The sequence below is a fragment of the Monopterus albus genome, unplaced genomic scaffold, assembly GCF_001952655.1.
Source record: "Monopterus albus unplaced genomic scaffold, M_albus_1.0 scaffold6.1, whole genome shotgun sequence".
Taxonomy (NCBI): domain Eukaryota; kingdom Metazoa; phylum Chordata; class Actinopteri; order Synbranchiformes; family Synbranchidae; genus Monopterus; species Monopterus albus.
Genome location: NW_018127886.1, coordinates 4,500,496 through 4,512,726, shown reverse-complemented (window position 1 = coordinate 4,512,726; position 12,231 = coordinate 4,500,496). Strand labels below are relative to the sequence as shown.

General features: G+C 42.8%; 1 protein-coding gene across 4 annotated transcripts in view; it reads right to left on the bottom strand.

Moving 5' to 3' along the window:
• Nucleotides 1-12,231, bottom strand: part of clstn1 (calsyntenin 1) — a 30,784-nt gene that overhangs the window by 1,641 nt on the left and 16,912 nt on the right. For 2 of the 4 annotated variants that reach the window (XM_020617389.1, XM_020617395.1), the window contains 15 exons: nucleotides 11,652-11,847; nucleotides 11,025-11,233; nucleotides 9,814-9,963; nucleotides 9,353-9,538; nucleotides 8,990-9,238; nucleotides 7,372-7,493; nucleotides 7,104-7,266; nucleotides 6,795-6,845; nucleotides 5,702-5,859; nucleotides 4,969-5,117; nucleotides 3,512-3,756; nucleotides 2,126-2,296; nucleotides 1,688-1,833; nucleotides 1,401-1,536; nucleotides 471-655 (listed from right to left, as the gene is read on the bottom strand). In XM_020617389.1, coding sequence (XP_020473045.1) covers nucleotides 471-655; nucleotides 1,401-1,536; nucleotides 1,688-1,833; nucleotides 2,126-2,296; nucleotides 3,512-3,756; nucleotides 4,969-5,117; nucleotides 5,702-5,859; nucleotides 6,795-6,845; nucleotides 7,104-7,266; nucleotides 7,372-7,493; nucleotides 8,990-9,238; nucleotides 9,353-9,538; nucleotides 9,814-9,963; nucleotides 11,025-11,233; nucleotides 11,652-11,847 — 2,516 coding nt within the window. The remainder of the gene's footprint in view (nucleotides 1-470; nucleotides 656-1,400; nucleotides 1,537-1,687; nucleotides 1,834-2,125; nucleotides 2,297-3,511; nucleotides 3,757-4,968; nucleotides 5,118-5,701; nucleotides 5,860-6,794; nucleotides 6,846-7,103; nucleotides 7,267-7,371; nucleotides 7,494-8,989; nucleotides 9,239-9,352; nucleotides 9,539-9,813; nucleotides 9,964-11,024; nucleotides 11,234-11,651; nucleotides 11,848-12,231) is intronic. The other 2 variants (XM_020617402.1, XM_020617410.1) reach the window with 1 other exon arrangement.

Genomic DNA, 12,231 nt, shown 5'->3' with positions numbered 1-12,231 from the left:
CTTCACAAACTGACATCTATGTGTCAATTGAATTAATCAAGCAATAACAATTAAAGCATATGATCTATGATCTATCATCTGTTACATCAATCAATCAATGCAGCATTATTGAACTGTCACACAGGGATATCTGAATTGGGACTGGTTACACAAAGTACCTGCCCTGTAATGAATCTATAGTTCTGAGGATGTGTTGTCCAGCTACCAGTTATTCTTTTATTCATATCAAGAATTGAAGCTAATAAACTTAATATTTTGGAACCAGGACCTGATCCAGTATTTGGATCAAGAAACTCCTGCAAAATACAGTGTGCCTAATCCCTGTCATTTTCAATATGTCAGATATTTAGAGCTGCATTAACTAAGATTTAGCACAAATGTGGATAAGTTAGGAAGTGAAACTCTGTTAGACAGCTGTTCACAGGCTAATCACCAGACACATGCTCACTGCAAACACTTTGTGTTTTTACCTCCATGGGGTTGACAGTGATGGTGAGGGCTGAGTCATCCCAGTCCATCTCATTCTCCTTGCCATTCTCCTGGTCTCTCATGGTGCGCTGGTGTGCAGCTCGGATGCGGAACACACCCAGGATGATCATAAACACCAGGAAGCTAACACACACTACAATGACTATGGTGGCAGCGCTGGGAACCACTGTGAGGACGCAAACAAACACAAAATGGCGGGTTAAGTATTAAATGTGTTCAAGTTGCACATGGGCACGTTTACACCTATGTGGGGAGAGACAGCTCCCTGGCATTCAGTTTCATTGTCTTCCAGTGCTGATGTTAATGTGCTCTTAGTAAACTGTAAATGAATGCTTTCTGCAGGTCTAGGTGTTTCTTTCTTTAAATAGCTTTGCCTGCCTGTCTCCTGCCAACCTGCTCCACTTTGCCCCATATTAACAGAAAAGGGCTTCTCTTGTGTGGTGGCAGGCTTAGTCAGCCTGACAGTCCAGAAGATTATGGAAGGTGGGAAATAGAAGTTGGTGCTCAGAGCACTGCCTGTACAGATGTCACAAACGGCACTCAAGTGTAATCCCTAAACTTGTGCCATAAAAAAACAGGCAAACAAACAGTGTCCTATTTCTGGTTAATAAAGCGTAATGCATCCACAGCAGTGCTAGCCAAACCAAATATTTGTTCTACAGTAAAACACTTAAGCAGGTTACTAGTTTGATTATGACATTTGATATTCACTACTTTAACAGTAAGTAAAATACTGCAACTGTGGGAAGTTTCAGTAGGTGCCTGTCAATTTATAAAGGATCAAGGTGAAGCATTAGTCATCAAGTGATTGTAAAGGAACCTGGAGAAAAGTGGACACACTCTTGGTTTGTATTGTAGCAGGACAAACTCAAAAACCACATTTCACATATCAGGCTACCATGTTTCAGTACCTGAGGCCTGGTGAGCGTTGACCAGGTTGTGACCAGGCAGATCCACTGAAGCGTGATGAACGGGGTTGATGAAGTTCGGCTGCACCATGGCATTGTTAGCATGCTCCACGGGACTAGCTGTGTGGATTACATTCACCTAGAAATAATAAAAACCAGAAACACACATGTAAAGTGCCACAGACTCCTGTCAACACATCAGCATTTCAGCAAACACAAGAAAGATTGAAGTCATGTGCTGCGGATAAGTCAAGGTTATGTTATGTAACTGAAATAAAAGGTGGTCGTACCTCAACCCTGAAGTCATTGCTAATGTAGCGACCGTTGAGTTCTGAGCAGACCAGTTTGAATTTCCTGTCAAAAAGAGCCTCTGTGTGCCAGTTCTTATAATGGATAAGGCGCAGGACCTGCTCATAGTTGGCCATGGTGTTCACACCTGGAACACAGACATCAAAAAGCATTAAACGCTCCCCATTTAATCGGAAAACATGATAATTTTGCATGTAAATACTCACTGACAGAGTAGATTCAATGTAGGTAATGACCACCTAAAATCCAACACTGCTGCACATGTACAGTACAGATGATTACATAATTTTATGCTTATTTCTGAGCTCTCAGCATTATAGACATTACTGTCTATGTAAAGCTGCTCTGTCTGCACAGCTCTCATTATATTATGAGCTGTCTTCATATTGAACCCAGGGTTGCAGCTCGGTGGTGTGTACCAGTGATGACGAGGCCCAGGTTAGAGGAGCTCATCTCCAGCCCATGTTGCTGCAGCGGGGGCATGTCCACCTCCAGGCTCTCATGCTCCCCATCCAGCTCATCTCCCACCACAGTCACTTCACATGTGTCCAGGTTGTGCATGATCTCCTCCGATACCACGGCCTCTTGGACTAAATGAATAGCACAGAAAAAAGTTTTACAATGAGGAGCTGTAGGTCACACTCACAGTGTAAATTTATAAAAGATAAGAAAAATATGACATTCTTGCAGTAACATCTGAAACTGCACTTTATTCAGAATAGTTCACACAGAGCAGAAAGAAGAAACTGAGCTGAAGAGATCAATCAATGACAACCCTCTAAAAAGTTTAAGGGTTACAGAGGGATGAGTAAGCAGCCTAGATAACACAGTGAACAGAGCTGTTCTAACTTCCACAGCCCATACTTCAAACACAAACAAGCTGAAATACTCTGGTACTCTATTACATATACAGTATACACAGTCATCAGTAAAACCTGTCCTTCATGATGAACTACTGCGACAAATATGTTTGATGTTTTATGTTAAAAAGCAGCACAGTGCAACTTTGTCAGTAGAACTCCAAGTTTGATCTTCTATTAGTTTTAATTTTTGAAGATTAAAGGTGTAAGATATAGAAAACTGCTCATTTGAAAGGTAATTTAATAAACAAATTTTAATTTTACTATATGTCCAGGTTGCCTATAAAACAAATCAATACATCATTCGCATACATTCTGCACCCTTTGAATTTATAGAAGCTCCTATCAAATGATTCTTGATCATCGGATGAGACGGCTCTTGTTGGTGGTTATTTAAGGTGGGGTAGGGTAATGCAGGTAACAGCACAGATCACTTTAAGTCTTTTTATCCCATATGGTCTGTTGTTCACCACAGAACATTGTATCTCCCTGTATCTGTGTCAGTCTCAGTGCAGGTCTATTGTCTCTCCTCTGAGCTCACATACAAGCCTACCAGATGGCACGGCTCAACAACTGACTCCTCCCTTGAAGCAGTAACCATCTTATCTCTTTTCTCTCTCCCTCCCTCTCACTGTCTGTCCAATCCCTTCACCCTCCAGGCATAATACCCACCAGTTATTGTATATCTACCCAGCTATCAACTGTAAATGCACTGTGTCTGGGGGCCCATTCAGTGTGCAAGGCAGTTTCAACCGAGAAGCATCGCTCTATATCACACCACCTTAGGAGCACAGTAAGATTAGCTATGTGACAGTGACACCCAGAAAGTCAGTGTATACAACTCAAAACATGAGCAAGCTGTTTAGTGAACAGCACAAATAATCCACTGAGAAATGGGGCAGCTATATCTAAACATTCCCTATAACATTATCAAATTTCTCTTACCTGTGGGGTCATCATTGGCTCCCCCTACTGCTTCAGACTCAGGGTCGGCCTCTACTTCCCGGGTGATGGTGCTCACGATCCGTAGCTCAGGGAACAGCATCACACCTTCCTGGCTCTCGAATTCGGTGGCGCTGCGGGCAAAGTGGTCAATACCGCTCAGGCTGATCTTGGGTTCTTCAGGCTGCAGCACCATCACATAACCTTCGGCATCGGGCACCGTTACACAGGACTCTTCACTGAAGCACCTGTGGGAAGATTAAAGACATAACTGTTTGATGCTGGTTCTGATTTACTACTTCCATAATCAAATATACTGTATGTCCAGATACGGTAGGGGCATGAGGAAACAACACTGAAATGGGCTGTTACAGGTTCAACAAACATGACGAATGAATGTGAATAAATTCAAGCCAATTGGACTGAAACAATGGGGTCTAAGGGAAAAAGGGAATTCAGGGTGAAAACCCTTAGCTAATAAGACCACAGAAGATGGCCACGTAGCGAGGGAGTGGATGAGAAGAGAGAGCAGCATCAGCAGCAAACCGTTTGTTTAATTTTCAAATTAACCGCGAAGTACACGGACTGTCGGACATCATGATAAGCATCACGCCTCTAGTACCGGGATTCAGGCAGTTGTGTAAAATGCATACAGGAGCAGTTCAGTGTATAAGGGCTTAAATTAAAAAAGTCGCCTTGAAGGAGGGTCAAAATTCCAGCAGTTTGCTGTCATCTCCGTGTAAAAGCAGCTATAGGAAACAAAGCAGGAATACATTTTTTATTGGTAAACTTACATATACATATAATAATGTGGATAAAAAACAATTTTTCATTTCACTATGACTGCAAACTGTTGTGCAGCTCCGTAGATGAAATGCTTACTTGAGGTCTTCCTTTTCATTCATTTAAATGTAATGGCACCACAAGCAGGAAGTTCCACTTATAGATAAAAAATTGTCGGTATAAGGAAAATCTGCCATTTGGTCTAATTGCTCAGACCACGCAACAGTCATTGGTGATGTAGGTTTGTCCATATACCACTAAGGATAAACGTCAAACTGCAACACTAACTGGAACTGACCTTGAAATCGGCTGAGCATAAACCTGAGATACATCATCTATAAATGTTCTGCTCTTCTGTTCACTTTTCAGTGTCTCAATACATCACTGTTATAAAAATCCACATCAAAAGAGAATTAAAAAACAAAATCATACAGCTCTTCTGTCTTCAACAACAACATCTTGTGTCATCTCGTCTTTATTATGGAGATCAGGTGCAACTCTTGACTTCTATTTTACCCCGGAAACCCATTTAAAGCAGAAAGATGAACCCTCCCTGAATGTCTATTAGGCAGAAAGAACATTTCACAAACGCTAGGCTTCTGCTGACTGACAGCTGAGGTGACACGATAGAGACGATGCTAAACACAGCTGAAGTATTTTTGGCTTCTGCTACTTACTTGACAGTGGTGGAGATGCGAAGGTGTCTGATGCCAGGGGTTGGGAACTGGCGGGAGTTCAAGTAGGAGATGTGCTGCATGACCTTGTCAAAGGCATCGATTTCATCACCCTCCACGGTCAGGGAGGACTGGTTGGGGTTGAACTCCACCTGACAGAGGAAAACAGCGTGATGCTCTGTGTGATTTGAGGCAAAATTGTCTCCCCTTGAGACTAATCAGCAAATAATAAAACAAGTGCTAAGATACTTTGTGATTTAACACACAACACATGCAATGCACTTGTACCCACAGTCACTCACCCACAAGATTATTCCTAATTGGTTCCTATATTTAGTAGATATATGTTGAGTTCATGCTTTTTAAAAAACATTTTAAAAACCTTTCACTGAGAGCAGCAGTTACCAACTTTGCGGTCAGGATCCCCCAAGTGGTTACATGTTAATCTGAGGCATTGCAGGAAAAATTTCATTTATTGTTTCTAAGTTTTCTCTAATATCTGCTTTTTTAATTGGATCAACTCAAATCTTTAGGCCTTTATTATTCAGCTGCTCATAATTCAAACATGAATGCAACCCATGGAAAGAGTTTAGAGTAGACTTTACTTCCCCTTGAGAAGTCGCAGGCCAAAAGGCTGTGGTAGGTAGACCACCTTCTTGGTGCAGAGATACACTCAGACCCCGCCTGACTGAGGTTGAGTGTGATTTCTGTCTCTAAAACATTTTGCTCTCCTCACCTTGACAGCTGAAGCCACCTCCTCTGGCAACTGGACGTCCAGGCCCTCTTTGCAGGTGTACAGGCAATCGATCACCTTCTTATTCTCCAGCTTGCCAGAGCGGATCATCAGCCCTGCTAGGTTCCCCCGGAAAAACTGAGCCATTCGAGCGCTTCCACCTGGGTACATCAGGATTGAGATGAGGAGAGTAAAATAGTAACACAAATATCAAAAGCAGCTACTCAAGTGAAAATTCCACAGATTTCACCTGTTCTGGGCTGACAGTTCAGGCATGCTGTCTCAATATGCAAAGCTGGCATGAATGCCATTCATGCAAGTTAGTATGTCTGCCCTTACTAGGCCTGAGGCCCAAAGTGCAAGACAGGAGAATGATGGATGAGCATATATACACCTTAGACACATGCAACATCTGCATTAACAGGGTGAACCACTGCCTTACTGGGGAAAAAATGGCATCAACAGAAAAAAGCAACTCAAAAGAAGGGACCTGAAATAGTGATGAAATTAATCCTCTTAACAAAATAATGGAACCGTCTTGAAGACTAAAAGATGTATTTTAGTGTTACTGTTAGAGGTGCATCAGTCAACTGTGTCATGTCTTGCTGCTAAACCATAATGAGCCTGTTCAACTGCAAAGTGAGACAGAAACCTGGACCTCCGCATCTCAAGGTCACACAGTCCAGTGCTGCTGTAGCTTTGTTATCTGATATGAAGGAGCTACTGCTGCTGACCCCAAGGTCATGTTCTGAAAGAAGAGCCTATACAGCCAAAATTCTGCAGCCAGGTCAGAGTTTGTGCTCATTATGTGTCTATTTATATTCTGCTTGTGTATCAGGTTGTGGTGAAGTACGACTGCCTGGCTACTGCACTGACAAGAATGTATAAATGGAGGATGAAGAAAATGCAAATAAATAAATAAGGCAGCATTAAAATCACACTGCATTGCGCCGCAAACAGTTATAAAAAGGAAAATCTTTCTGCGTCTAGAATGTGTAAGAATCATTCTAGTCAAAATGATATGAGGATGCAATTAGCGTGGAGGGACATTGTGGACACATGGACATATCTGAAGTACGGGAAAGACGTGAGCAACCTGAGGTGGGCTCAGACACTGTCTCAGTGTCATTGTCATGTCCTGAGTTTTCTGTAAGGGACAGAAACAAGAAAGCCGGGAGAGACAGGAAAGAAGGTTGAGGATCTACAGGAGAGATTCAGATGCTACATACAGTGTCATGGTGCATCATAGGAGAGTCTAAGAGAGTGTGAATACTGCAACAGCTAACAATAAAATATCAGGTGGCATCAGATTATCATTCTAGCGATCAGATGCAGTGTTATCAACCATGTGTTGTGACCCATTTAATTTTGCAGCAGTCTTCCAACCAATTTCTTAAGAGTTTACCTTGCCAGCAGGCACCAATGGTGAGCTGAGTTTCAATCTTGGAGGCATGCAGTGGATAGTCCTCTGTAACCAGGAAGGGCTCAAAGGCACTCCCATCCACAAACAAAGACACAGTGGGGAACTCCACATTCAGCACATAATGATGCCATTCTTTGTCACACACCTGGGGAGAGCACAACAGGTTGAGTGAAAAGACAAAGTCTGCACTGTGAATGTTACATACAGGTTAAGTTAAGTGGCGCCGCATGTAGCAGTAGAAGTAGCCGACCTGGTCGAGTTTCCAGTGGAATTCTGCTGGTTTGTAGTTCTCAGCTTCTGATGGATCTTGGCGGAGCAGAAGGATCAGTCTACAGTTGTGGACGTAAAGTGAGTAGTGGTGTCTGTTCATTTCTGCCAAGGAGACGATGAGAGGGGAGATCAGACTATTAACCCTAAAATCTCAATGTAAATGCGTAGCTGAATATGTAAATATTCTAAAGACGGGCTGTGATTTTTTTAATCACCTGCCCCACCCCAAGACTGAAAAGAAGACATTTACTGGTATTACTAAATTCACCTTCTGAAACATCTGTAGAGGTCAGCAGAGGCAAAAAACAATTACCACACTGTAACACAATACAACTGTATTTCACTAGCATCTGATGACTACACGAAAGAGGGCAGTAAATTACTAGAAAATGTTGTTAGTTACAGCCACAAGCTTGTAGCTCTGCGCCTAATGATGAAACAAACTACTAGAATTTCTCACTAGCCCATGACATTTAATCTAGGCCATTTCTTGTTCTTATAATTACAACATGCCTTGACACATTCTTACAGAGACAAAGAAGATATATTTGAAACTAGTTCCACAATCATTTCACCAAAGTTGCATCTTTTTTTTGTTTTGGAAGGAAACCAGCAAAAACAACAGAATTCAACCAGCAGACACTATAAACCAAACAAGTATTAGATTTGTCTGCTTTCTGACAGTTATAGACTAAGTAAGACATTTTAAGGCAGGCTGGTGACTCATGATATGCATTTAGGAGAGCATTCAATCCAATCAAAAAATAACCATGCTATGCTGGTAAACATAGGCCTAATTCTTCCACCCCTTCTGTAGTCACACAGTTTAATGTCCATGTTTCACAGGTTTAGTGTTTAATATGTAGTTTCAGTAATACAATCTAAACAAGAATGCGAGTCGCATAGTGCATGTCTCTGTGAAACGGACTAAAGGTCAGGAATGGTGCTGAGATCATGGATATGGGGGCTTCCTGTCCATCAGCCATTCTCATGTAATCCTATTTATATAAGCAGTCAGACAGAAGCTGATGAGCCGCCTTCCCCTCGTTGGCCACGCCTGAGAATTTACAGTCAATCAGATCAAGGAGCATGTGACCACACACATAATTTACAACCAGTGACAAAAGTGGAAAGGTCAGCGCGTGCTCGCCGGGGTGACAAAGATAATATAAGAGGAAGTATGTTTCCATGTGTTAGTCAGCCAGCTGAGCATGAACACTGATTAAGAACTGAGGCTGCAGTGTTTATATTTTTATATTTGTGATGATATAACTAACAGGTAGAAGCTCAGAGAGACAAACTTTTAAAGTAAAATGTACAGGACTTTTATTCAGTAGATTTTTACAAACATTACTGATGTGAGCAACTCTTAACAAAGTGGCAGGTTCATGTTATGGAGAATCAGCTAGCCTTCTGGATCAGAAATGAGACCTCTAGTGAAATATGCTTTTTGTGTTTTTATAGTTGACTACATGCAAACCAATTTCACCTCATAAAAAAACTAAAACAAAAAAACTGAAGCGTTGACACAGTCCAGCAGCAGCCAAAATGTTTTTAGACAACTCTTAAATGCTTTTACTCTTCTCCATGACCATTACCTGTCTTGTCAGAGTTGCAGAGGATGGTCTCTTTCTCATGGGCCCCAGGGCCATGTCTCATCCACACAGAGATGGTGAAAGGCTCTTTCAGGCTAGTGCTCACCAGGCCATCAGGCACCTTGATGGCCTGGGTACCATTGAACTCAAACACCTGGTCACTGTCATGCCCGTTATCCGTGGGAAGCCCTACCGTCCAGTTGGCGGAGCTGCTGGGTGCAGGAAGGAGCTCCACAGTGCCGGAGCTTGCTCCTAAAAAACAATCAAAGACAACAAAGGGAATTATATTAGATCCCCGGCTTTATCAATAAAGAGTTATGATTCCAACTGCTGACGACAACCATTTCCTGTGAAGCATATACTTACCGCACAGCTTGTGCAGCGACTTCTCAGAGTAAGTATCACGGTCGCAGCCCTTCCCAATATGGTTTGTTTCCAGTTCAATACTGGCCCGAATAGAGGTAATTGGCTCATCACAGGTCTCCAGGTGCATGCTGGGGAATAGGGCCAGGCTACCTGTGCCAGGCTCGTATTCAATCCTCTTATTGAAGCCTGGAAAAGAGAGAGAGAGAGAGGGAAAACTGAAAAGACTGTCTTTGGAGCAGCACTGATAACAGGTGATAAGTGAATACAGGGGCTGACAATATTAATTACTCTTAATGAAGTACCTCAGGACTTCAACATGATAAAAAAACTCAAGGTTTAAATGAGTTTAATAACCTTTTTGACAGTGGTAGATTGTGTGGCCTCGATGTCAGTGGATTACTTTTGTTCATCTAATGAGAGATGGTTGGCAAGCTACAGTGAGCAGAGAAGAGCTTTGATACCTTGCCAGCTGGGTTTGCACGTGGGCTTGATGCTGATCTTGACCAGCACGTCCTCGGAGGCCCGATTCTTTCCACAGTCGTAGGCAGTCACAGTCAGCTTATACATGCGCTCTTTGCCATAGCTCAGTTTCTCTGTGTTCTTGATGAAGCCTGAGCAAAGCAGAGGAAAAACAGAAGTCGAAGTGCCTGGGCTACTCTAGATTCAACTGAACCGCCAGCTCTGCCAGACACAACAATCCCAAAAATGATTAACTGTCAAGCTGGACAAAAAGCATCCATCCATCCATCCATTTTCCTCCACTTATCCGGGACCGGGTCGTGGGGGCAGCAGTCTAAGCAAAGATGCCTAGACTTCCCTCTCTCCAGACACTTCCTCCAGCTCCTCCGGGGGAATGCTGAGGCGTTCCCTGGCCAGCCGAGAGACATAGTCCCTCCATCCCGGTGGGACATGCCCGGAACACCTGCCCAGGAAGGCGTCCAGGAGGCATCCGAGACAGATGCCCGAGCCACCTCAGCTGGCTCCTCTCGATGTGGAGGAGCAGCGGTTCTACTCTGAGCTCCTCCCGGGTGACCGAGCTCCTCACCCTATCTCTAAGGGTGCGCCCGGCCGCCCTGCGGAGAAAGCTCATTTCGGCCGCCTGTATCCGGGATCTTGCCCTTTTGGTCATGACCCAAAGTTCATGACCATAAAGCATGCTCTATTTATTTGATGTCTCTTAAGGCCACATTGTAATATTTCAAATTGTTCTGCCTGAGATATTACCAAGCTACAATGTATACAGAATCTGATTAGCATGCAAGTGATTAAAAGAAGAGTAATGGAATTTGCTGGACTATGATCAGATCTCAGTTTTTTTTTTTTCACCCCAAAAGCCAATTAGATATCACAGTTGAACCATGCTGATTGTTCTCCTCACATTGTCGCCTGTCTGCATTTCCTTTTTAATCCAAGCCAGCATAACATCAGATGAGCCTGGTTATCTGATGTCTGTTTTCACTACAACTTTAATTTTGTTTAACAACACACAAAAACAATGCTACAGTCTGACACGAATGGCTGACGAACTGGGTGGTACTTCAAGGAAACCATCACTGTCTCGCAAGCTGCACTGAATTCTAAATGACAGACTTGCAGCACCATTGTTTACACAGATCAATAGACAATGTGATGTGTGTCAATAAAATCGCAGCAGCTATGAGAGGGTCTTTACCATCTTTGTCTATGGTGAAGGGCACATCAGGGGTGACAATCTCATAATTGCAGATTTGACTAAACTGGAAGGAGCAGTCAGCGTCTACTGCCTCCACCTTCAGGATGCTGTCATACTTCTTCCCCTCAATAACAGTGGCTTTGTAGGACTTCTCCTTGAACACCGGTGAATACTCGTTGATGTCATTCACCTGGATGTGCACAGTGGCCCTGACAGGGACAAAGTCAAGTTAGGATGCTTTGTTAGCCAGAAACAACAGCAATAACACTTTTTAACAGCAAAATGTTCTATTTTTCACACTTAATTACTACGGTGACAAAGAAAATATACAGTACAAACAGGACTGTTTTTGTATTGATCTTCTTCATGAATAAATGTGACACCGCCCATAGTTCAGTTTATCCACTGGTGGTCACAAACTGTTCTCAAAGATATAACTGATAGCATTCCATGTTAAGGCTACAACTGGATTTTCTTAGGGCTGCAAATGGTGATTATTTTCATTATTGATTAGTCTACTGATTATTAAAATCATCTGCTATGAGGTGAACTTGTTGTTTTAACTGCAGTCAAACAGAGGGTTCAGTTTGAGTACAGAGACTTAGGCAGTGGTAGATGCTGACTCACTTGTGGGATTTCTTCATATTGGTGCCATCAGGACCCTCTCCACAGTCATAGGCTTGGATGGTGAAGGTGTGCTCCTTCTGAAGTTCGCAGTCCAGCTTGTCCTTGGCCCGGATGACCCCTTCGCCAGTGGACTTGTCCAGGACCACGGCCTCGAAGGGCACATTCTGTCCATGAATCCTGAAGCCACATATCTCACCTGAGCACGTTAAGAGCCAAAAGAGAGTTTGCTCAGAACAAATGACAAGATGTATGAACTCTTTTTTTTTGTCCAAATAAATAAAACTATATTAACACCAAAATCATAAATCCACACAAAAGCAAAAAAAGGTCAGCCACAGATTTTGGGAGCCAGGGAGTTGTAGATTGGAGTGGGTGATGTCTGTGGAGGAAGCCCAAAAGCACTGTCATATGGGTGAGAAATTGGGAGAGGGCATGGAACATTTAGTATCAGTAGACAGTGTCTTTTCCAAGCCATTTGAAAACATTGCATCCAGTCATGCAGGCAGAAACCGAAAAGATGTGGACAGGCATTTCACAGGAGTACTTAGGTTATTATAAATCAAAGTCATGAAACCAAGCA